This window comes from Porites lutea, chromosome 8 (genome assembly GCF_958299795.1).
Source record: "Porites lutea chromosome 8, jaPorLute2.1, whole genome shotgun sequence".
Taxonomy (NCBI): domain Eukaryota; kingdom Metazoa; phylum Cnidaria; class Anthozoa; order Scleractinia; family Poritidae; genus Porites; species Porites lutea.
In genome coordinates, this window is record NC_133208.1 from 16,441,367 (window position 1) to 16,466,902 (window position 25,536).

At 39.2% G+C, this 25,536-nt stretch overlaps 3 protein-coding genes across 3 annotated transcripts in view; 1 reads left to right on the forward strand and 2 right to left on the reverse strand.

Annotated features, from left to right (window-relative positions):
- The window catches only part of LOC140945800 (uncharacterized), a 33,499-nt gene extending 14,492 nt beyond the window's left edge, over positions 1 to 19,007 (reverse strand). The window contains exons 1-2 of the mRNA XM_073394850.1: positions 18,676 to 19,007; positions 16,671 to 16,817 (exon numbers count right to left, since the gene is read on the reverse strand). Coding sequence (XP_073250951.1) covers positions 16,671 to 16,817; positions 18,676 to 19,000 — 472 coding nt within the window. The 5' untranslated portion in view covers positions 19,001 to 19,007. The remainder of the gene's footprint in view (positions 1 to 16,670; positions 16,818 to 18,675) is intronic.
- LOC140946590 (uncharacterized) lies at positions 6,750 to 13,999 on the reverse strand. Its single transcript, XM_073395708.1, has 6 exons — positions 13,975 to 13,999; positions 13,412 to 13,534; positions 12,533 to 12,655; positions 9,588 to 9,713; positions 8,037 to 8,558; positions 6,750 to 7,250 (listed from the first exon to the last, which is right to left on the reverse strand). The coding sequence occupies exons 1-6, from the start codon at positions 13,997 to 13,999 to the stop codon at positions 6,910 to 6,912; spliced, it is 1,260 nt and encodes a 419-aa protein (XP_073251809.1). The 3' UTR covers positions 6,750 to 6,909.
- Positions 9,995 to 11,882, forward strand: LOC140945805 (uncharacterized protein KIAA1958-like). Its single transcript, XM_073394856.1, has one exon. The coding sequence runs from the start codon at positions 10,206 to 10,208 to the stop codon at positions 11,556 to 11,558; it is 1,353 nt and encodes a 450-aa protein (XP_073250957.1). The 5' UTR covers positions 9,995 to 10,205; the 3' UTR covers positions 11,559 to 11,882.
- Positions 19,008 to 25,536: the final 6,529 nt, after the last annotated feature.

Genomic DNA, 25,536 nt, shown 5'->3' on the forward strand with positions numbered 1-25,536 from the left:
AACAATGCTGCGTCAGTTTGCATGGGGCTTTACGTTTACTTAACAGTACAAAGGCACAGATTTAGGTTATAAAAGATCGTAAAAGAGAAAAAAGAGGGACAAAAACGAAATGACTCATGGCTGCAAGATGGAAAGAGAAACAAAGATGTGTGCATGTAAGCTATCGCACAGTAGCTTACGCGGATGATTTTGTTGCTGAAAGGAAAAGCATCGCAAGCCTTGACAGATTTGATTGTATTCAGTTTCAAATGAATTTTGTCTTCTTTCCTTTGAATTAACCCTGCAAGTTTTTTCCCGACACTTGTAAGTTTCCCCTCACATCGTGGTGCGTGTAGTGCATTTTTCCCTGTCTCCATTACCGAGAACATGCAGTATGGATCAGGGTCGATTATTCAAGTTCAGTGCCAAAAAGCTCCTTGGTATCCATTTCACACTATATTTCAGTGTGTGTTAGCCTGCGTAGCTGGCGGTATTGTGTGGGTGCGAGATTAAAGTTTTGGCGGCGGAGCCGTGTTCCAAAAAAAGGGAGTAGGGACGAGGCGGTTGAAATACCGCCTGCCAGAAAACCCCGGTATTTTGAATACCTCCGCACACCAGTGTGCGGGGAAACGGATTGGTCGAGGGCCATACATATGTCAATCATGTTAGATGAGCCTTCGCGTATATTTCCCAATTTAGGGAGCAGATGGCGAACTGGAAAAGACGTACATGTACAGTGATTGTGTTTTCCGCTTTAAAAAGAGCATAATTGATGACCAAATTGCCAAAATTGCGTCTTTAAACTTCACAGCGCTGGAATTGTCTTAATTTAGCCGTAAGAAACAAAAAAATTAAAACACTTTACAACTGCATCTGAGATCAAATCCTATCAGGAACACCTACTGAAGAATAAACCACCGGAAATGGTTACTCAGTATGCATGTAACAAACCAGCTTCATGACCTTTTAATGTTAAGCCTAGTGTTGCAAAAAAAAGATTTACTCAGTCAAAGTTTAGAATGATACATGCACTGGGGTAGTGCTAGTAACCTTCGAGCGAGAGCCGAGAAAATAAAAAAAAAACCCTCTGTTCAAGCAAACTCACAAGGTCACGTTTGACATTGTCACGAGCTTAGGAGTCGTGTTTAGCCTGTCAACGCTTATTTCTAAACTGTCTCGCGCGAAAATAATCGGAAGTTTCAAATTGCAGGTTTCTCTTTGATTGGCTGATTTAATTGGGATCAGCTAACGTGACAAAAGTGGGCGGCATTCGAAAAATCATGGTTCTCTGGCAGGCGGTATTTCTCGCGGCTTCGCCGCTCGTGACGGCTCCGCCGTCAAATCTCACTCGACTATATTACAACGGCTCCGCCGCCAAATCTCACTCGACTACTACACAATACCGCCAGCTACGCAGGCTAAGTGTGTGTCGAAACTGACTGAGCTGGATGTGTTTTATCACACACACAATTTGGCCTTCATCCACTTTGTCCGCCGGAGTACCGTCACGGCTATAATATGGAAACCGCTTTACTGAAGGTCCAAAATGACATGCCTCTTATTATACACACTGAGTAACCGTGCTCATTTTCCTCGACTGATAAGATCTTTATACTTGAATATTAAATAAACATAAATATAGATAGTAAAAAATAAATAAACAAGAAGTGAAATGAAATAAGGGAATGTAAATCCCAAATGAAGAAATAACAGTCAAGATATGACCTAAAAATAAACTCAGAAGCAAATATTTTGCTCAGCGATTATTTTGCTCACGCGAGAGCAGCAAGCGAAGGGCGACGCTATCCATAAATGGAGAGCTTGCTGTAAGGCTAGCTCTAAGAAGAAAGGAGAACTTATGAGATACACCTGTTTCAATTAAGGTTGCTCTCGTGAAACATGCATGATGCACGGTTCATGATCCATGTTTCATAGCCTACGATAGGTGCATTATGGGACCAAGCACATGCCACAGTTTGTAATATGCCTGCGTCGAGTACTCGGAACACCTCCGTTGGAGGGCAATTTGGTTTCGGCATTTTTGCAGGTATTCAGAGGAACACGCCTGTTTTCATCATGGAATATCCAGACTCCAAGAGGCTACATGCTTTCTTATTTTGTCTCGGGTTAAGTGGACGTAAAGAAGATGGTAAGATAGAGACAGCAACCCTTGAAGAACGTCAAAAAAGCAATTGGTCAATAAAGCAAAACAACAACTCTGCACGTGCATCGGGTCTTGTTGTACATGTCTCTGCTGTCAATACACGACCACGACGTGAAAATGCTTAATTTTCACGTTTTATGGAGGACGAAAACAAGCGAAGACGAAATTTTCCCTCTCTTTCTTAACTTCTTGGGAATTCAGCCCTTAAAGAGAGGTGGCCCACATTTGACAAAGTAAGTGAGTTGGAACAATCGTGATGAAGGTTCAAAGAACGCGAATTCACTTTTAATGCAACGTTTTCGCCGCTGTCCTCAGATCTTAAGGTCCCTATTATGAGGCTTGTGTATAATAATAAAAAAAACCCAGTTTGCTTTACGAGTTTTTCTTTTTTAGTATTTTTTAGGGCTGAAAGATTTACAACACAAGGCACACGTAAGAAGGAGGACCGTAAAAGCCTATTTCAAAGCTGTCCACGTTGACGGCTCTTAATTTCTCTGTCACAATTAAATTCTTCAGCTCGCTTGCACTTGCGAATCAGTTCGGTATCTTTTTGAGCTGAAAACTCATTTCCACTGCGTTCTTATTGTTTGTTAGTGCTTTCAAACAGCTGTCAATTCGCATGTCATCATTATTTTATCGGTTGCCGAGCACAGGCGTGCACAAACATTACCAAAAGATCTACCACAATGCACCGCAGGCCATGAAACGCGAATCATCATGCATCATGCATCATATGTTTCATTGGAGCAACCTCAACTGAACTAGGTGTATAGAGTGTTTTCACTCACGTGGCCAGCATCTATGCAAATTTATTGGAACAAAAGAAAGCGTTTGCATAAAAAAGGAGTTCAACTCCCACAGGACTGGTTTGGGACACCAACATGGCCGCCGTTTCATTGTTTTGGGACACCAATATGGCCGCAGTGACGTCATGCGAAAACACTCTATACTTGCTCAAAAGTCTTGCTCTCATGAGTAGATGTGGCCCAAGTCTAGTACAACTTCTCGCTGAATTAGTGATTTCAAGATCGTTTGTATCTTACAAATCTGAGGAAGAGCACCATAGAAAATAATCAAAAAAAAAAAAAAAAAAAAATGGAAAAACTACACCAACGTGCATATTAATGATATCTCAAAGGTTCTATTAATGATCATCGATTTGATGCCAACAATTTCATTTAGAATCAGGGCCGTAGCTACAATCTTTGAGAGAATAAAATGGAACAGCAAATCCCCATTCCCCTAAATCAAGGATGAAGCCGCGGAAAAGCCAAAAAGCGCCATTTTTCTCATCCTTGATTTGGGGGAGGGGGGTGGGGGGATACAAATTTCCCATCTATTTTGTCTAAGATTGTATGGAATGTGTCAACGTCTCGAAATAGTGGTCACTCTCTATTAGAAAGTCATCTTTCGACACATTTATCGCTTGAAAACCCTGGTCTGTGACCCAGTCACAGGCGTCACCGAGGACGTCCAGACTTACTATACACTAAGGAAACATTTTTGCACATCGTGTCCAGGAGGTTAGAGAAAGGCGCTCTTGAACATGGCATTACTCGTAAATTATAAAAAGATCAGTTCTGCGACAGGGTAAAAAGGACCATTAAAGTTAAAGTTATTTCTCAGGGGTTGCTAGACTGTGGACTTTTTATACCTCGCTGAAATACCAACAATGATGAAAGACTGAAACGTTTAGTTACAACTTTAAACTGTCTAGCACAATCGAAGTTTGTTAAAATGACACGGTTGACGTTTCACTGACGGTTTACCAAAATGTTTTTGTGTGATTTAAGATGAATAGCAACGGTTTTCAACCGTTAATTACGATTAACAGCCAAGTGAAATAAAAGTGACTTACGGTCTCTTACTTTACTGCACCACGTCGACAAAACCGTAAAAAAAGAACGATAAAAACCGTGACTGTTGTAAATCGTGCTAATCCTTATGTTTGTCAACATAAATCGTGTTCGATTTCCTAAAATGAAAAAAAAAAGGGATATAGATAAAATGTCACTAACAATGATCTGTAAAGGCACCGATGATACACAAATAGCGCTAAGGTAACGGCCTCTCCATGGATTGCCTACATGTCTAGCGAGCAAGAGTAGTGTGTATGTGAGGTTTTTCGGCAGGTTAGAGTCTCGTTTGCAGACATTAACTAATTTTTTTTTCATTGTAATTATTCCTGCAATTACCAGCCGATGCAGTTTCTATTAAATTTTAAAGCGTTCTGCCGTCAGCCGTATAAAAACAATTACAATGTATCAGGGATAAGCATGTCTTATTTTTCGTCTTCCACGTAGAAGAACTCTCTGACCTCGTAGTTAATAATGCATCCTGCACTTCATACAGGCTTATGATAAGTGATTTTTTTTTTCATTTCATATAAATCAAATAAGCGCAATATTCTTCTGTTTTGTATGAGTTCACTGATAAATGACCAGGTTTGCTTTGAAAGCATTTAGCTTTGAAGCTTTTGAGCGCAGATTTCTGCCATGATTGCTACATTTGTATACATGACGCTGTGAGGAACTTACCAGATTAACATGTCGAACGTCACGCCGCTGTGTTGTGCTAAAATTGTCATTTTTTGGATGAGCAATGAGCGTGGGGAGGGACAAGCCTATTTACCAGATTTATGGCATATTGATTTTTCGGATTAGCGGTGTTTTTGACACCTGAATCATGGAGACATAAAACAATAATCTCATAACTGGGGGTGATGAGGGGCACCCAAGAACTCCCCCCTGGCTCCGCCCTTGAGAATAACCATTACATAATTAACGGTACATTTTCCTCGTAGCTCCTCTTGGTTTTACTCCTGAGCTGCCCGCTGAAACATGCAAAGAAATCAAAGCAAGCGAAGGACAAGCAGAGAGCAAGAAGTACTGGCTAAATACTATTTCACCTGGTTCTACTGTGCTCGCTTATTGCGATATGAAGACTGAAGGTAAATAATGAAAAAATATATGCTAATTCAAAAAAGGTTGCTTTGGCAATTGGGCATTGGGCATTTGGGCATACAATTTGGGCATACAATGTTTTGCTTGAGTGACGACAAAGCAATACCGATTACCAGTGCCCCAAGCAATTTTATTGAATCAGCTATATAGGAAATTTATTTCTGAAAGAAATAAATGGTTTTATGCTTAATGTGACTCGCTCATTAATGTGTCATTTCTCCAGCTTCTGGGAGCTCGTTACTGCCATCCGGCACATTATATACGTGCTTTTATGACATGAAAGCGAGGCACAAGGCTTCTCTACTCACTGCAACAAGAAAGTTGGAAAACATTTTTCCTTCCCTTCCCTTCCCTTTGGCTACACTTTCATCTCCCGGATGGCGAGTGTGCCCTCACCTTTGCTGCGATAAATCTTCTTGTGTATCTGGATTTTCCTAGCTCGATGTGCTTAAATGAAATAAACGGCCACTCTTGTGGCCAAATTTATCCCAAACTGGAATTGTCATTATTGGGTATCCCAGAGAAACAGAGCTCACCCAAAGCAAGACTCCACCGACAGCAATAACTGACTCAATAATACTATCTAAAGGAACATATAGCATAAATGACATTGATTTGATTCTTTCTTCTATTAATTCGAGTAAACGATCATTGAAGTTTAAAGACTATGGAAATGTGACCGTTTTCGAAGAGTGCTTATATTCTACGTTCCTTATTTTTAATTACAGTTGAACAGTCGGAAATTCAAATCATAGGCCGCTATCATGTTATTTCTAATACTAGGCAGACCGTGGCTATTTTACAGTCCTGGACTTAGTATCCTAGCCTTTAAGTCAACGTTAGGCTGAGGTTTGACCTTTTGATGCAATCCTCCTTCCTTTTTTTATGGAAACTATGCTTAAAAATACTAGTTAACATACGAACAACACGTTATACATAATAAAGCAGGAAGGGTTGTATCAAAACAAGGTCAACTCCAGCCTTTTTTCCACCTGTATAATTTTATGTAACTATAAAATTAAGTAACTGTTAGTGCTCTCCTTTGTACACGCATGAGCTACTAGCATGCCTCCTCGGAATTTCCCCTTTTTGGGTCCCTGCTTGGGCAATAACTTAATAATGCATTGTGGAAAGGTATTGCACAAATCTAACTAAGAACAAGCCTTACCAAAAACATAAGTCTTAAAAACCAGATCTGGCCATTCCATCGCAGAGGTAAACCGTTCCAGAGTTTAGGCGCAGGAGCAACGAAAGCGCGGTCGCCCAAGGATTGTTAAAGTTTTTAAATTTGGGAATGACAGTACCATTGTTGCTGTCAGACCGGAGACTATACACTGTATCCAGAACAAGATCACTCAGTAATTACGATACAATTTTTGAAATTTTCACAGCACGATAAGGCGTGGTAAAAATATTCAATGTAATTACACAGTGGACAAAAGAGAGCTTACGTAATGTTCGCACTTGGAGCTCGGAAGTCAGGAGCCCGGCATACCCCTATGTTACTCTTGCTTTTCAAGATAAGGAGTTTATATGATTCAAAGCAAGGGGGCAAGACGGTCAGTCCAGTGACGGAGAAAAGACTTTACTTTGATATCTGTCCTTTGTCGTCCCCTACCTGCCGGTCTTATAAGCACTGCACTTTGCCTGGCTTCATTTTTATTAGTTTTAGTAGTGACTAAAAAGTGACTATAAAGTTTTCAGTGTATGGACAACAATCTCTACATCTACACTGGTACTCCAAGCTCTAAACTTTTGGGAACTTGTTAAACCACACTACTTGCTAAGTTACAGTTTGTAACTCTATATCAGTGTTATGGTAACCTGTCCATGTCCAGCTGTTTTATAACAACATTCATTCTGCTGATTCTTTCCAACATTGTAAGATCCTCCCCCTCCTCCACAGGAGTCACCCTCATTATCCCCGCTACTTCCCCCAGAGTAGCCTCCTCCACCTCCAGCACCTCCTCCCGTTCCATAAGCGCCACCGCCCCCTCCAAAACCGCCAACAGCATTGTTATACCAGGCTCTTCCACCCACTCCTCCCTGAAGAAATCCTTTGCCTCCTTCTCCGCCATTCCCCATTGAGCCTCCGAACTGTGTTGAGCTTCTTCCACTGGAGAAAAAACCACCACCGCCACCACCTAAAGTATAAATAACATTAAATAACTCTTCACTTACAACAGGTAACTTGTGTAGGAGGATTTCTTGCAGAGCCTTTTTTCATTTAACAAAGGCCTCGATGTGTGTCACTAATATTCCTTTTTATTTGTTAAATACAAATGCATACCACCAATTTCATCACAGTTGGCCAAGGTCATTAAAACCTACTCAAATTTCTCTATGTTTGAATGTATTAATCTAATATTATCTGCCTTTACATGTATATCAATTATATGAGAAATAATATAACAAATGTAAATATTAATTCCATGAATTATTGAAAAAACTGAAAACTAAACAACTTTAACATGCACTTCTTTTGAGGAAACAAGGCAAGAAAGTCTTTAGCAGCTATGAAGGCTGATGAGTGAAGTTCCTTCATTTTCAACGTTTTAATTAATATGAAATAATGGTCAACGTGCGATGGATGTGATAGTATTCGTTAATTAAACCGAAAAAGAGACGGAACAAAGTCAAAACTTAACAATGAGAAAATTTACATGTAAACCCGGACTGTTGTTTTTGATGTCATTAGTTCGAATCCGAAGGAGAGATAGTCAGATAGCTATATCTTCTCTTTGTTTGTTTTTAATTCATTAGCGACCGATATAATGTCTTCTCTTATGACTCTAAAAAAAATTGATACAAAAAGTTGAGGACTTTGACATCCGTCGATAGCCTCCATATTGAAAAACTGGGCCGATGTAGTTAGATTTGAAGATTGATGTCGTAGTGGCCCTAATCATCTTGACTCACCCTCATCTCACCTGAGTTACTGCTGTCAGCGATCGTTGCTCCTTGTCCACCACTCCCTCCTGACCATGACCTGTACCCGGTATTCCCTGCGGTCCCTGTGGAGGCATCGCATCCTGAATGCCTGGAGTAAGCATATTCTATGCCACCACCTCCTCCAGCTATTATCAAAGGCGTGTTGCTTCCTCTCACTACAAAAGTACCTCCACCGCCTCCTGAGCTGTGGCTCTGCCTGTTGATTCCACCCTCTTGACCAACAAGTATCTGAATTTTTTCGCCTTTTAATAGGCGAAAAGTTCCTTTCATTTTGGCACCTCTTCCCCGGTACTGTCCGCTATTAGTGTATATGTCGTACCCCCCTGCAGCTCCTATCGCCTCTATTCTGTAGTCAGCTGTGTACGGCACAGTCCATTGTTGAATGCCGCTGACCAATGTAACTTGACCGTCATGATGCCGACTACTGTAATGACTACCAAGAGAAGTTGGACCCAGTCTTCCACTCGCACCGAGGTTTGTAAATACTGCTCTGAATGATACTTAACAAAAAAACGACGATTTACTGAATATATTTTTTTAAAACAAAAAAAATAAATAAACACTAGTAATTAATCAAATGAACGTTCTTACTTATGGCCCCTGTCTCTTAAAAAAACTTGACGTACTAATGATCAACTGCATTCGGTCGCTAACTTATTTCACTGTACGTTGTTTTCAATTAGTAGAAGGAATAGGGTTTTGTTTTTTTGTGACTGATGCAGAAAATAATTTAACGCTTTTTTTAAAAGTTATTTCTATATTATTATTTTAAATAGTTATATTTAAAACTCAATTTTGGACTCTTATTTAATGGCGCTACGTTGCCAAGCTTACATCTAGTAACATAAATGCGGTATTTTGACACTCGAACTTATTTTGTAGAGCGAAAGACTCAAAAAATCACTGAATAGATTAGTCACCTTCCAACGGACTGTCTAGAACCAGCACAATGTAGAATAGCACGAAACTTCATGTCGGATATAAAGAATTCGAGCTACTGGTGTAATTAATCTGCTTTCGGAGAGGTTCTTCGGCGGGTATTTTTTTTTAAAGGGAAAGTAAGCATAAAATTTGTTCACATAACATAACTTTATTAACGAAAAAAGGAAATGTTTTGTTTGTAAGTTTGTTTGCCTGTTTGAGTTTCTTTATTAAGGATACTGAAGCTTTGGCATGAGTCTATGATTTAGTGAATCAGGGGCAGCAAGACATTAAATTCGAGTTTATTGAGCAACCCATAACCAAATTGATCTCGAATAAAAGTATCAGAACACCTAAGGGTTCTTATATGAAGACTGGCTGCTATACGCTATCATATCCATGGACCAAATCATTTGCCATCTATGCCTTACGTATGCGCGTGCCTTGCGGCGTGTTTTCTACATAAAAAACAGTTCCATGTTCTCTTTATGAAGATGATGGTTTAATTAGAGATAAGACAAAGTACTAAATGTTTAAAATTTCATAGTATAAACTTCTATTTGAACTTGTCGAAACTTTGGTAGGTCACAGGCATAGTATTTTCTTACCAAGTACACATGTTGTACCATTTCCTGAATATCTAGCGTTGCATGCACAAGAATACGATCCTGGGGTATTCGTACACACAGCGTTGACATCACAGGAGTGAACGTTTTTGGAACACTCGTCCACGTCTAAAAGTGCAAATTAAAAAAAAAGTAGTTTTTTGAGGGTGATATGTAATATTTTTGGAATCTGCTTTTGTTCATTGCAATCATTTTTGAATTTCACTGATAATCAGTACAATGCTCTGACTACTAATTCTGCCTCCTCCTCAGGTCGTTCTTAACGCACTTTGATCGCGACCCACGAGTATTCGGAAATTGAGCATTGACGTCACGAAGGGCAGAATTAGAAGCAGTGCATTCGCCAACATCGGAGTGAAAAATTCAACAGAATGTCATTATTTATTATATATGTACTGAGATTTACTGCAAAATGAATATGTCAAATAAAAATGATGCGTTGCAGAGTACACGCAATCTGATTGGTTGTACGATTTTTCTCACTAGTGAAAAATACCGTATGACCAATCACAACCCGCAGACGAAAGTTTTCACTAGTGACAAAAATCGTATCGATTTTCCCGCCTTTCACTGACGGCGTCACTAGGCAAAAGGAAAACCATGGCGTCTTCTTCGAGCAATTCAAGGTTTGCAGATATAACTTCAGTAGAGGAATTTATTGAAGGACAAGAAAACGAAAACACCAGGAAGAAAACTGAACAGAATGTTGCTTTGCTTAAGGAGTTTTTGAGGCTAAAAGATGAGTCAAGGCCTGTAGAAGAAATTCCCCCACACGAACTGAGTTCATTCATCAGCGAATTTATCATAACAGTAAGAAAGAAAGAAAACAACGAAGATTATGAACCCACTTCCTTGCGTGCTATGATGGCCAGTTTTGAACGGTATTTAAAGAAGAAGAATTACGGCTACAGCATTATGAGAGACGTCGAGTTTGAAAAAGCACGAACGGCATTAAAATCAAAACAAAGAGATCTCAAGAAGAAAGGCAAAGGCGATAAACCAAACGCTTCAGTTCCCCTCACAGAAGACGACATAAAACTGCTGTATGACAAAGGATTGTTAGGAAAGTCAACTCCTGAGGCTCTACTGAATACGGTTTGGTTCAACAACACAGTCTATTTCGGTCTCCGTGGTTGTAAGGAACACAGAGACATGTGTTGGGGCGATGTGCAACTACGCCAAACTACAAATGGCGAGGAATTTTTAGAGTATACTGAGAGACAAACTAAGACTCGAACCGGAGAAAATCCCAGAGATGTCAGGCAAATAAAACCGAAAATGTTTTCGGTTCAGGGAAGTGAAAGAGATCCCGTCACTGTTTACAAATTCTACGCGGAGAAAAGACCGTCGGAAATGAACGACAACAACGCGCCATTTTATCTAGCAGTAAATAACTGTAAAAAACAAGATTCTTCTAAACCATGGTTTAAAAAGTCAGCCGTTGGCGTGAACAAGCTGAATTCGTTAATGAAAAAAATGGCAGAAAAAGCCGGGCTGGGGCCCAATGTAAAGAACCATAGCGGTCGCAAAACAATGATCCAAACTTTAACAAACAACGACATCCCAGCGACAGATATTATTCAACTGTCGGGACATAAAAATCTTCAAAGTGTGACAAATTATTCTGTAGTTTCTGAAAAACAGCAAGTAAAAATGTCTCGTACTTTAAGTGAACTGATGTCCGGGAATGTGCATAGCTTAGAGAAAACTAATTCATCTCAAGTTGGAGAATGCTCCACTGATCCTTCAGCTAGCTCGGCGGGTCGCTCGGCGGCAGATCATCACCAACAAGCGATGTCGCTTTTCACGGGCGCTGTTATTCATGGAGGTCAATTCAGCATTTCTATTAACAGCCTCAATCAATCCCCGAAGTTGGCAATCCAAGAAGTTGAGGTAAAGTCTTCTCCAAAGAGGTACAAAAGGCTAAAAGTACTGGACTCTGACTCTGATTAGAATGCATGCATTACTATAATTAGATTTACAAAACAGTCAACTTTTTCAAATTTTATATCTTAGTTACGGTTTTGAACGGCGATATTTAAAGCTGAAAATTTTCATTGTTATTTAAAGTTAAAGAATCGTTTAAAAGTAGACTTTGTTCCACTTTCTTCAGAGTCATTGAATAACTTTAATGTTGTAGGAAGTTTTGTACGTTCAGTTTGCTCGAATAAAATCATTCGCAACTCGTTGTGGTCTTTGTGTTGATTTCACCGCGCAATTGATAGTTGTTAACATTATTTTGTAATATCTCAGTACATATATAATAAACAAATTACCTCATGGTTGGTGAGTGCGTACGATTTTTATTCACGAGTTGTGAAGAATCAAAAACGAACGAGTGAGCGCAGCGAACGAGTGAGTTTGCGATTCTTCACAACGAGTGAATAAAAATCGTACGCACTCACCAACCATGAAGTAATCTCTATTTATGATGTGCTATATTATTATTATTTATATAACACTCTTCACCAGCCTTAACGAAAGACCTCTTCAGTTGGTTTCATCGAGGGATGAGGAAAGGAATGGAAAGATAGTCAAGAGCGATTTTCTTCCTCGCCCTGTTTTCTTTCTCGGAGCCAAGCACTTTAAGCCTTGTATGTAAATTTGCAGAAAATGTTTATGGCAGGAAGGTTATTTGTTCAGCAAATGGTATTTCGCTTCGCCCAGTTGAACCAAAAATGAAAAACCTGTAGAGACAGTTGCGACCTCTCTTTTCCCCTGCCCCTTAACCGCTCGTTGCGGCGCTCGCTTCGCTCCTAATTTTGAATAGAGAACTTGCTCGCAGGCATAACTGTCTTCGCTATCAATACAAGCACTTCGGCAGTATGGGAACTTGGTCATTTTGAGCCCATAGTACTGAAAAAGATAGTGTGAGTTGAAAATGGCCTTCAGTCTTTTTTGCTGTATTTCTTTGAAATCGTCCTTACCACGACATTGTTTTCCATTTCCTGTATATCCAGCTTTACATGAACACGTGTGAGAGCCCACGGTATTTTGACAAACAGCATTGACGTCACAGTTATCAGAGTTAGCTGTGCACTCATTTATATCTGAAAATAAACAAAAGAGAGATGAGAAACATAAAAATATTTTATTTTCTTTCAATTGGCAAAACATTTTTATGTTCTCTCTGTTAAGCATGTTTATAAGCATGTTTTTTGCAAGCGAAATTCGCTGACGGCTGAAGTGCCGTTAACATCAACTTTGACAGACTTAACCCTTTCCGCATTTGACCTTAAAAAGTTAGCACGAAATCATACTATTCATGATGTTCTTGTAGAAGGCGCAAGTGTAATAACTGGACCTTGCAAGTGTGATAAAGATACCATCTGTAATAACATTTGGACCCAATTAATAGACGCTCATTGAGCTATGACGACCTTTTCATCATAACTTTACCGTTTTTAATGCGATGGCTCGGAAACTTTGCAAAAAATCACCTATATCCTTCAGCAATAATTTGAAATACTTCGATTTCATTGCTGGTAAATATTTTTTTAGCGAAATAAGCGCATAAGTAGATCCTACTGTTTAAAGAAAATGACGTCCAGTAAAAAGTTTGTCTCATAATTTTTTATTGAAATTTCTGGTATCGGCTTTTATTAATATAGTACTGAAATATGCCAGAGAAATTTCAGAGAAATCGTTGGAGCAGAAGTCCGTATCTAAAAGTCGTTCAAAATTCAGCGTTGAAATTGTTTTGGTAGAACGAGCTAGGTGGTAGGTAGAACAAGCTACCAGTTGGAATTTTGGGGACAAGTAATTCTAGTGTTGCAAAAGCTGTTTGCTACCACCTCCGCACAGACCTTTGCAAGTTTTTCCGCTTCCAGAATAACCAACTTTGCATCTGCAGCTATAAGACCCACGAGTGTTCGAACATTGAGCATTGACATCACAGACGGGAGAGGAAGCAGTGCATTCGTCGATATCTGAGTAAAAATAACACAATTATCGTATTTTGAATTGTTTAAAACCTGCCTTTACGACCCTTTACTAGCAACACACGCACGAATAATTTTTTTCAGGAAATGTTCATAAAACACTTTATCAAGCGTGATTGACAGGACAAAGACACAGACTTAGGTTATAAAAGATCATAAAAGAGAAGAAAGAGGGAGAAACACGAAGGTCTCAGTGGTTAGCTATCGCATAGTAGCTTACAGGTATGCGGATAATTTTGTCACTGAAAGGAAAAACATCGAAAGCCTTGACAGATTTTATTGTATTCAATTTTCAAATGAATTGTTTTTTCTTTAAACTATAACTCTGATCTGTAAGCTTTTTCTCTACATGGTCATGCATGTATTGCATTTTTTTCTGTCTTCATTAACCAGATAAGCGTGGATCAAGGTCTATTATTCAGGGTTACCAAGAAGCTGATCCTTGGTATCCATTTCAGACTGCAATTCAATCTGTGTTGAAGCTGACTGGGCAGGATGTGTTTACATCAAACACACAGACACATGATGAATTTTGGCCATTATCCACTTTTAGCCTCCGGAGTACCGTCAGGGTTATTGTACGGAAACTGCTTTCACTGAAGGTCCAAAATGACATGCCCTTTATTATGCACGAGAAAAGTGTCACCGTGCTCGTTTTCCTCGAACGAAGGTGGCTCTATAGGGTTTTTCAGGGTCAATACCTCAGAAGTTTGAGCACAAACTAGGTCGCCATTAACAAAGAATTGGAAAAACTATTACCACAGCTGTATTAGATAACACCGAAAATTTGTTATGATCAGGCTTACAATGGCATCAGAGTTGTCATAGCAACGAAATGGCGCCATTATTACTTACTTTTCTTGCAGCCGGCGTATTTCCTGGCACTGGGAATCGTTCACCGGAGCTTTTTCCTCTGAAAATTTTTCGCTTTGTTTTCTACAGATATTCGACCGAACATTAACTTTGTCCAGTTTCTGATACTTATTTCTAACCATGCTAAACGCTGCTTTGAATCTGTTAGCTATAAGATCCTGTCAGAATTCTCGGTTTGCACTGTCACGCAATGAAAAATAAAAATGCAAACCATTCAATACAGAACGTCTAGAATCTGGGAAATGAGAGAAGATAAATATACAAAACATCTTGCCTAAAATCAGATCTGTGCAATATTTCAAATGCGAGATATTGGGAAAAACGATTTACCTAGTAGTAAATTTATAAAGCATTGGGATCTTGTTTACTGTGGGTAATGTCGACCGAGATATCGGTCGACATAGCGGTCGATATAGCGGTCGACAGTCGGTCGACAGTCGGTCGATAGTCGGTCGACAGTCGGTCGACAGTCGGTCGATAGTCGGTCGATAGTCGGTCGATGGTCGGTCGATAGTCGGTCGATGGTCGGTCGATAGTTGGTCGATAGTCGGTCGATAGTCGGTCGATAGTCGGTCGATAGTGAGATAGACTATCGACCGAGTATCGGTCGATATTTCGACGACGCACCTCGACTTGCTATCAGTCATATGTCGGTGATATATCGGTCAACTGTCGGTGGTATATCAGTCAACTGTCGGTGGTATATCGGTGAACTGTCTGTGGTATATCGGTCAACTGTCGGTGGTATATCGGTTAACTGTCGTTCGAATATCAGTCGTGTGTTAATTTATCAGGTGAGTCCAATGGCTTTTTTTTTTTAAGAAAAGACGTCATTAATTACTGTTCATGACATGCTTTAAGAGCGAGGAATACACATCTTTTATTATCGGGCTTTGACCTGCTTCATCACGCCAAGTTCTCGCTGGTGCAGAGACCACAAATTAAACTTATATATTTCTGTATTGAAGACGGGAACAGTCCTTTGTTTAATGATCAGTTATTGATAAAACGCGCTGATAATGTGCCGAGGAAGGTGACAAAAATATCCAGCAGACTGAACACATTCATTTATTGTGGGATACGCTACGTTCTCATTACATTATCCTGTCCTTTTGCTCTGTCCTTTCGCTTTATATTTATATTTTGTTCAAAATAGAGACGACCATGCGTATACAGAAATTAATATTGAATGGTAAGTCACTTTTGGTCATCCACGAAAAGGAAAACAGTATGCGCCGCGTTAACATTAATATTATTTTAACTTGTTAAGGAAAAACAAGTTTAAAAAAATGAACTGTAAATACATTTTTTCATCAATGTAGTTCTGAGTCGGTTGAAAAATTCTCGGCATAGGAAAAATCAGCCAGATATAGGCCTTACACGGTGGGAATAAATCACATAACAAGAAGCTGAAGGCCTATCATTCTCACTTAGCGGACTTCTTCATGATTCAATTCTAGCCGGCTACGCGTAGCGAGACTCCCACCCCTGAAAAAAAAAAAAACGAGGGGAGGAAACGTCTGCGAAAAGGTGGTGGGCATCGATACAGATAGGCTAAATCCCGTTCACATGAATTAAAAGAAAAGGCTAGATAAATGACTAATAGCTATTAATCCGGAATTTTGGCGGATCTTGTTTACTGTGGGTAATGTCATTGTATGGGACACCAATATGGCCGCCGGATACCAACGGAAACATCTGTTTTCGAGTTTTCCTACTAATGCGCGAATTCTGCGCTTGAGGAACTCATAAATATTGAAGTAATATTAATTCTGAGACAAAGAATGTTTAGATAGCAAAATCTCCCAAAATCGGTAATGTTTTTAACCCACATATTAAGAGCTCTCCTGGACGTCAGCTAAATGCCGCGTCACGCAAAAGCCTGGAACTTCAAGCGTCCTCTCTCGCAGAACGAAGAACCCTTTGGAACCAAAAATTTGTTTATATAAAGGTGTTTAGGTGCTGTAATACCTCGTGAAAGTAGAAACTCGGAAGAATCGATAGTTTTTTTAGTTTGATTTTTATTGACGTCACGTGCAAACCAAGAATAGATCAAAGCGTAAATATAAATGGTAAATTAAAAAAATATAAAAGAATACAACCCCTAAATAGAGAAATGACAGCCAAGATATCATTAGGTAAATTCGGAAATAAATATTTTGCGCAGTAAAATGGAAGTCACGCGAGAATAGCACGCGAAAGGAGACGCTCGCCATTAATTTATGAAGATATATATTTTTAATTTGTTCACCTTCAGTCTTCATATCGCAATGAGCGAGCACAGTAGAACCAGGTTTAATGGTACTCAGCCAGTACTTCTTGCTCTTTGCCTCCCCTTCACTTGCTTTGATTTCTTTGCACGTCTCAGCTGGAAGCTCAGGAATGGATCCAAGAGGAACTAAAGAGAAAATGTTCCATTAATTATGTAATGGTTATTCTGAAATTAAATTGTCAGCATCGAATCGATAATCATTGATAGAAACTTTGAGACGTCAATAATATGCACGTTTGGTGAAGTTTTTCCAAAGAATTCTATAGTGCCCTTCCTCGAATTTATTTAATATAAAAGCACAAACGATCTCGAAAATAATCAATAATTAGCGACAAGTTGTACTGGAGCACTGTTTAAGTTAGGCCACATCTACTCGCCCGAGCAAATATTTTTGAGCAAGTGTTCCGGCGATGCACGAAAATTGTCGGCTATCTACTGTAGACGACCAGCATTGAATGAAGAAACTGGTCCGTTCGAGGAAACTGCATTTGTTCTTAGGGCTTGGATAGGTAATATAACTCTAATATATAGATTTAGGCAAGGCAAAAAAAGAAGCTCTCGTAAAGAAAGTTATAATTTACTCAAACGAAAAAAAAAATTAAATAAAAACTTGAAACCACTGTGAAGAAATTTTTCAATTCTGTACATGTGCCAAACATTTGATACAGTGGAAGGACAAGGTGATTTACGGGAAAAATAAGCAAACCTTGAGCCATTCTTACGTACATAAACTAAAATGTCAAATGTTATAGTGTTTAAAGAAAAGAAAGTAGACTGTATTTATCAAAAATCATACAGTGCAATGGCGACGGCACTGAAAGACTTTGCACGTGCAACTTACTTTCTTCTTCTACATTTCTTTGCCGTCGTTGAAACTTCCTAGTTACACGTTTCATGGAGGAAATGTCGTATGTGTTCACAAATAATTTTCTTCGTAATTTTCTTTTTTCTTTACTGGCGCTCATTTTCACCTTGTTGGTCGCTAGCGTTTCTCACTTTATCAACGCCACTACATAATTTTCATGTTGTTCTTTCAACGAAATTCGCCGTCTTTGTTTTTTTAGCTCTCGCTCTAGCTCTTTCTCTGTTTTCCACGTCAGTGTAAACATTAATTAAGATTTAGTCGAAAAAAAAAAAAAAAAGACTAGGCTTAAGTTTGTTGTTGTTTTCTCTCTAACAGTCCAGGTGGCCATGTGATTTACCGCCCAAACGCGCGGATGTTGGAATGCAAAACTTCACACCGGCTTACATGTCGGGGGTGGACAGATGTGTTTTCAGTTGTTTACCAAATTTCTCGCATCTATGGGTTACCATTTTTTCTTACGCATAGTGCTCCGCTATAAAAACCATGAATGATCCTAATGTGAGAGACGAAGTAGACGACTGGCCGGAGTATCTTATCGAAGGACAGCAGCAGCGCCACCGATTTTTAATGAAATAGAAAACTACAAAACAGTGAGGAGAAGTTTTAATAATGCTTTTCCCGGCATGACTAAAAGTAAACACACGAATTTTTCTTTTAGAATAACCTGCCCAACAAGGTGGCTTCTTGGTGTTGCGGATTGGTGCAATCACTAAAAATGATGTAATACTATACAAAAGAATGATTAGACACTACCCACAGAAGCGAACCAACAATGGTTTCCGCGACACTGAAAAAAACACCCAATTATAAGGATGCCGATAATTAATTTTTATCACGAGGTGTCAATCGCGCAAAAATGTTGTCATTTTCAAGTTATTTTCTGGCTGGAAATGAACGTTTCGCGCATACATAGTACCTCTTTCTTAAAACGCACAGCCTTTTTTTTCGTGTATTTTTGATCAGTTAAGTTGCCAATTTTTCTAACAAATTAACGTAAATATTTCCTGGAAATGATGCCTGAAATTTAGATGCCTCCGGATGTGTCGCCACGAAAATTGCACTGGGCCCCCTTAAAAACTTCTTTCCATACTGAGAGATCTTAACTAACATAAACTTCACCTCGATTCCTGTCTCGCCTGTAGTAATATCTGTCGGGATCGGGAACAAAATCGTCAGGTCTAGCTTCTTTGGTTCTGTCGCTGAACTCACACATGTTAAGAGAGATCACCCAATTGAAACTTTGGCACCTGCTGTCCTGACGACAAATAAGTACGCACTCATATCCAAAGTTTGCCTTTAGCGTCTTGTAGACGTGGTTTTGCAGCTTCCAACCCAAGATGGATCCCTCTGACCCACCATTGATGCATTGTTGACAGAGTGTTTCAGTGAATATTTGAATCAGCATAAAAAGGAATACGATACTAATGGTGTAACTCGCCGTCATTTTGACAGAACTGAAAAAAATGTGATGCATACATACTAGTAGAAACTACATTCTTAGAAAGTAATTAATAGTGATGGTTCACCTAACCAATGACAATAACCTAGAAAGACTTATTTTAAGTAACCTAAGGACGAAGCTGGGGCCGTGGCTTTCCCTAGTGTTAATAAATGATCTAAATTTTACCGATACCTTAAATTCCTAGTCATGCCATGGTAATATGTAGATGATACGAGGACTAACGTAACGATAGCAACGCACATTATACAGTGATGTGAATGCTACGCGCGCTGTGATTGGTCGTTGCCTATGATCTATGGGAGTACAGATACATGGATGACGTCACGGGAAACTTGTTTTCTTTTAGTTTTGTTCAACATAGAGCGCGGTTTTGAAAATGTTTGTGACATCATTTCGGATTAAAGTAAGTGAAAGCCTCGAAAAAAAGTTAGCAAGAGCTATTTACAAAGAAGAAAAATGGAGAAACGGAGAAAAAGAGCTCTTCACAACTTAAGAATGCCTAAAAACATTAGTGACACACTCGCCTGCGGCTCGTGCGCCACTTCTTTGTTTTAACCACATTTTGACGTCAACTGTGCTCTATAACTGAACAGGCTAGACCCACGGCAATATGGAATCTCATTGTTTAACAATACTCGTCAAATTTCGTTGGACACTAAACTGAAACTGGGGTCTTTTTCATGTCACGCCTTCTCAACCAACTTACCCAACTTTTTTCCGTTTGTACTTCTTCCCTCCTTCCCCAATGCTTTGAGATTGGCGTTTATTTGCAAATGAGTGATAAGTGAATCGACATTGGGGAGGGCTTAACGTGACAAGTGTTTCAACAAATGTGACGGGTGTTGTCAGTAGCCATTTTCCCTTTGATGATGATTTTTGCGCTTTTGGTCCAAAGGAAGACATGATCACAGATTTATGCGATTCGTTTTATTTCAGTTATACAAGCTTGTTCGGCCATTACTGCTAACTTCGTTCTTATTTCCTGGTTTTCCAGATCAGACGAATTTATGAAAGAAGCCTCTTCTAACGATACTTTCACTTGGTTGCTATTTACTTTAATATGCAGTTCTAACGTTTGGAGTCGGTGCCAATGAAATCAGCTGAAATCCAAGGTGAAGAAAATACAAATGAGACAGTTTTTTAGAAGGAATTCCACATGGTTTTTTCATCAATTTCGTAGTTTCTAACTTTTGTGCCCGCTCCTCAGTTACTTCAGTTTTTGTTGCCCCCACCTTACTATTTAAGCCAAATTTTCTAGAGAGGTAATGTATCAAATCAAGCCTTCCTTAAAGATTGATTTTATGAATTAACCAGGGAATTAGTTGATTTTACAAACTGGATTGCTGGGCGAATTCTGGCGGCATCGATCTCACCCTTTGGAACAATTGTAGTGGCCACTTATTTTATGAAGCTAAGTAGAATTTTTTGAAGTCTTTCTGTTTTAGCGTTGTTTAGTTTGTTAATGCCTGCAGCATCAATTATTCAAAAACCTTTTCTCTAAAAGTTACTACTGCGAGTCATTAACGCTTCTACACTTGTAGATTGAATTTCCCCTTTCGTTTGCTGCATCGTTTTGCAGTCTTAAAAAGTTAAGCAAAAAAAGTGGAAAAAGGGTTTGAAAATTAGCTAACTGAGAATTTCAGCGTTAACTACGTGCAATATCCCTTTCAAAAAAGTACAAATTAAAAAGTTCGAGGTCTTTAGCTGGACACGACACCTGTCCACCTTTACCTCATGAATTAGCCATTTCAAAGAAATATAATTAGGTTAAATATTTTGGCAATTTTCGTCACATAATCCTCATGTTCACATATAACCTTTTTTGTTCTTAACTGGAGGGTTTCGGTGGATGTACTTAGCGTTAACATTTTGGGCTCTGCGATTTACAAAACCAAATTGATAGTTGTCGTCATTAAACAATATGGTTTACTCTCAAACTAGGTATACAAGCCTAAATAGTTTAGTTCATGAAAAATATTTGAATATATAGTCTACCTTAGTTAGTGATTTTTGGATATCACTTACCTGGTGTTTTTAAGGCAGCATGCATACGCACAGTAAAGAATCTCTCTTCCTAAGGATGTGGCCGAAACTCGCCTCCTTTTACGCAGTTGGTGACTTTACTGTTTGTAAGGGTTTTGATAGCACAGCTTTTTGCTAGTTATTTCCCCTTCTCTCTTCAAACTAATCGTGACCGAAGATTCTTAAAAATGTTATTTGAAACCTGAACCAAAATACTACTTAGCGAGCTTGTAGTTCACTTCGTGCAACTCAATATCGGGTGTTAATAGTTTGATTCAGCTGCTGCCTCAAAATTTTAAGAAGAGTAAATATTCACTCTTGCAAACGGGTCCTTGTTCAAATATAATTATACGTTCTAATTAACTGCTTCAGAAAGTATCAAACAAGGAAGGCGGGCTCAGCTGAGCCGCAAGTAAGTGGATTATCTCATGTTTAACTTGTTTGACATTTTGAGATTAATATTCTGGCAAATTTACCAAAAGACTAATGTTTGTAGTGGAGTTTTGAAAAATATTGAAAGTGAAATCGCTTGTCATATTAAGTTTTTGAAAAAGAAGTAAATGGATGAATGAATCAATCTTTAAGACTTGATTAACTAAGTTACTCATCATCATGGTATAAGATCGGACGAGTTGTATACTAATCGGGGTTTTCTAGTTCTACAAAGAACTGAAAGGCCAATAATTGACATTTTATGATACTTGTTTTCTCGGTCCCTTTTGTAAATTGAATTAGAGATCCTGTTTTCACCTCCCCCAGAACAATTGAAATGAGCTTTTTACAAAAACCTCTGTTTTGCAGATATACAATTCACTATTAACGGATATTTGTACACTCTTTAAATATATTGCCGTTTAGGCATTCATAATAAATTAGGGGCACCCAACGTCAATTTTCGGAAAATATCTGTTCGGAAGACGATTTGAGATCTAGAATTTTCGGAACATTTTTTGTAAAATTTCTCGCTTGCCTACCTCTCCTAGGATTTTCGAACATCTAAAAATTGGTGTAATTGCCCATTTTTAACGGAATTTTACCCTAAAAAGCCCACCTAGAATTCTCGGGAGCCTTTTTTCTGGCTGAAATTTTCGAAAAGGTAAGTTTTGATCCCTTTGATTTTCGGATCTCGAGACTTTCAGCTAGGAAATCCGAACAGATGAAAAATTTTTAGGGGATAAAAATTTGCGTATATCTACCGTTTAAATACTAAAATACGTTTAACAATGCTATGTTTAAGTGGTTTTGAACTATATTCTCGTTGGGTGCCCCTGATATATTTTACGTTGACAGTACCGCAGTCGAGCATGTAGGTGTCGGTACTATGGTTTTAATAAAAAACAAACTAAAAGCAACAAAACTCGCGTTGCTCACGGAAAGCACTGGCAGTGTTGACATGCTGATTTCACTGACTTAAAGTTCTCCTCTGGATGCCATCGTACCAAGAGAGAATGAGTTTTTGTTCTTACAAGGGAGAAGTCAACGGTCAGGAAAGATGGCGGACGTGTCCGACGATGGTTCCTGACCCTTTAATATAATCATTTATTAGTAACCTAAGAAAGGCTGCCCTATCTTTTTAGCCCTTAATGGTTATTATGGGCAGCCTGTAGTCTCTCCATATTTTACCTATTTCTTGTATCATGTAAATCAACTGGGGCTAGAAATAAAGTCGTTGTTGTTCTTGTGCAGTGCGTCAGAGAGAAAGCACGTACTAGAGCTGGACTTGCATTAGCCTGCGTAGCAAGCGTTTCCGTTTGGTTTCAGAGCAAAGAAAGACCGGATTCTCGGTTTTGGCCTCGCGAGAAATGAAACAAGAGCCAAAAAATGAAAGTGGGGGGAGGGAGAGGAGAAGGAAGGAAACTTCCCTCCCTTCTTCCTCACCCCCTCCCTGCTCTTTTACTTACGCCATTTTTCGCGCTGTCTTTGACTCCCGTTCCTCGTTCTTTGCTCCTAAACCCCACGGAAACGCCTGCTACGCAGGCTAGACTTGCATAACAGTTTGTTGTTTCAGTGAGCCCGCCTTTGCAGTTGGTCATGATGGGTCACCTAACATAAAAAGCGCTCTGCTAGAGAGGAAACAGCGCAGCGGAGTCCAAAAAAACAAAAAAACAAAAAAAACAAAAAAAACAAAAAGGGGGAAACAAGACAACAACAAAAATAGCGAAACAATTCCACATTTCTCTCCTTTCTCCTGCCAATAGCCGCTCGTCCTTGTGTTCTTGCGGGGCTCTCTTCGCTCCCAATTTAGAATGGAGAGCTTGCTTGCAGGCTTGTCTGAATAGTCTTCACTATCGTCACAAGCACTTTGGTAGGATGGGAACTGGGTAAGTTTGAGCCCACACTACTGAAAAACAGTGGTGTGAATTTCAAAATGCATGGTCACTAGTCTTTTTTCTGTATTTCTTTGAAACCGTTCTTCTTACCGCAACATTGTTTCCCATTTCCCCCATAACCAGCTTTATATGAACACGTATGTGAGCCCACGGTATTTTGACAAATAGCATTGACATCACAGCTATATGGGAGTTCCCGCAGTGCACTCATTTATGTCTGAAAATATTATGGCGGTAAAACAACAAAAAAAATGTTAACCGAAATAACATTGACAACGCCGTATTCACTGAGACGGCAAATATGCCGTTAACAGACCTTATCCCGCATTTTTCCTAACAAATTCAGTATACCATTGGAATGACGTCATACTACTGATGTTGTTCTTCATAACGTCGAACCATTTTCCTTTTAAAAAGAAGCATAGGCGCATCTTACACGACCGATGTTGTCTTTTCAGAGAGGGTGAATAAGATGCATGTCCTCCTATCAAAGTACCCTTATATCACGCCCTTTTAGGTGGAGCTTTCCAGGGAAGTTCATACAATGGTTTTCAATAAGGTGAAAGTTTAGAAATGAAATTGTTTCATTCATAAATCAATATTAGATATCGTCGGATACCCCTGAAACTAATTAGTGAACATGGGTGTGGAGGGTCTTTTAGGATTGCATCAGGGATCAATCCTCAGTTTAGGACCATAATTTGTAATCTGTACAGCACCGAGGCCAGGTGAATATTCGTAAAGCTTACCAATGACCTTTTTGACTTAAAACTTACAATCTCACTGCAAAAGCTGGTCTACCACCTTTACAAACCTTTGAAAGTGTTTCCTTTTCCATAATAACTACCTATGCATCATTCTGCAGCTATAAGACCTATGCGTATTCGAATACTGAGCATTGACGTCGCATAGGGTAGAAGCCAGCAGTGCATTCGTCAACACATGTCGTGAGTGAAAAAAAAAATAATAATAATAATAAATTGTCTTCACTAACAAGATACGCACAATTATTTTTCCAAAAAAATGTTTATAAAACACTTTATAGCGGAGCTCTGGCGCGCGAAGCGCGGCTGCGGAGCACCATGGGTAAGTAAATCTACCCATCCCAGAAAATTTGGTAATCACGTGACCGTACACCGCCCGCAGCCCGCCCGTCCGTCCGCACCACAGGGAAACCAATGTTCAATCTCACACTTTCTAGCCAGTTTGGGAGCACAGGAAGACTGATATTGCACACATATTGCACATCAATGTTGTGATCAATTGACAGCTGTCAAAACAGGGTATCCGCTGACCAGTATCACCTGACCGTATCGTGGGCTCAGGTGTCGACCCATCGAAGTCAAGTATCTTTTTGAAGTTATCCGCTGACAAGTTACTAGTTTTCAAATGATCGCTGGCTCAAGTTTTATTTTTTTAATTCATGTGAAATATGTTTTGTTTTATAGGTGCCAAACAATTAAAATTTTGATTTCAAACTGACCTCGGAAGCTAAAATTCAGCCAGTTTTTACAGGCAGGGAAGATATGCCAGTTGCTTTTGACTTTTCTCACCAAGGTCACGCGTTGGTCACGCTCTACGTCCAAATTTTTATGCTCTGATTGGTTAAAATTTGACAGGTGAGTTCATGCGGAAAAGTTATGCAGCATCTTGAAACTTGTTTACTTTGACAGCTGAAGCTGACAGAGTTTTGTGTCACCTTGTGATGTTTTTAACTGTCTTTTTCCATTGAATGTACAAAATGAAATTCAGCTGCTATCAAGGGTCTTCTGTTATTCATGACTAGTTTGTTTGTTCGGTTTTTGGCTGAGAAATACGTCGCTTGTCAAAGTCGGAAATGCGATTTCGGATGGCATCGTTTTCGTTTTTCACCTTGCTAGATGTGTAATAGGGTTGAAAAGTCTGAAGCGATTCTGGCCTTACTTGATAGTTTTCAGTGCATCTCGAATGGTAAGCTTGAGTAATTGTTGTATTTGATGTTTGTTTTTTATATCTAATTTAATGAAGTCGAGCGTAGTTTATGCGGCTATTTAGTTTATGCACGTTTGTAAGATTTGAGACAATGATCTGACCGAGTATCAGGTTTGATTATAAGCTTATAGAACTTTCTCACCGCAATTAGAAAGAAAACGTCCCAAAGAATATGTAGCTATAATTCTGGCTGCA

What these genes read in the sequence shown, in the direction of transcription:
- LOC140945805 (XM_073394856.1), top strand. Translation starts at nt 10,206, where the DNA reads ATGGCGTCTTCTTCGAGCAATTCAAGGTTTGCAGATATAACTTCAGTA.
- LOC140946590 (XM_073395708.1), bottom strand. Translation starts at nt 13,999, where the DNA reads ATGGATACCAAGGATCAGCTTCTTG. An exon ending in TGGTACAACATGTGTACTTG is followed by an intron (nt 8,559 to 9,587) that starts GTAAGAAAATAC and finishes TTTTTTGTTAAG; the next exon opens with TATCATTCAGAGCAGTATTT. An exon ending in CGCTGACAGCAGTAACTCAG is followed by an intron (nt 7,251 to 8,036) that starts GTGAGATGAGGG and finishes TTTATACTTTAG; the next exon opens with GTGGTGGCGGTGGTGGTTTT.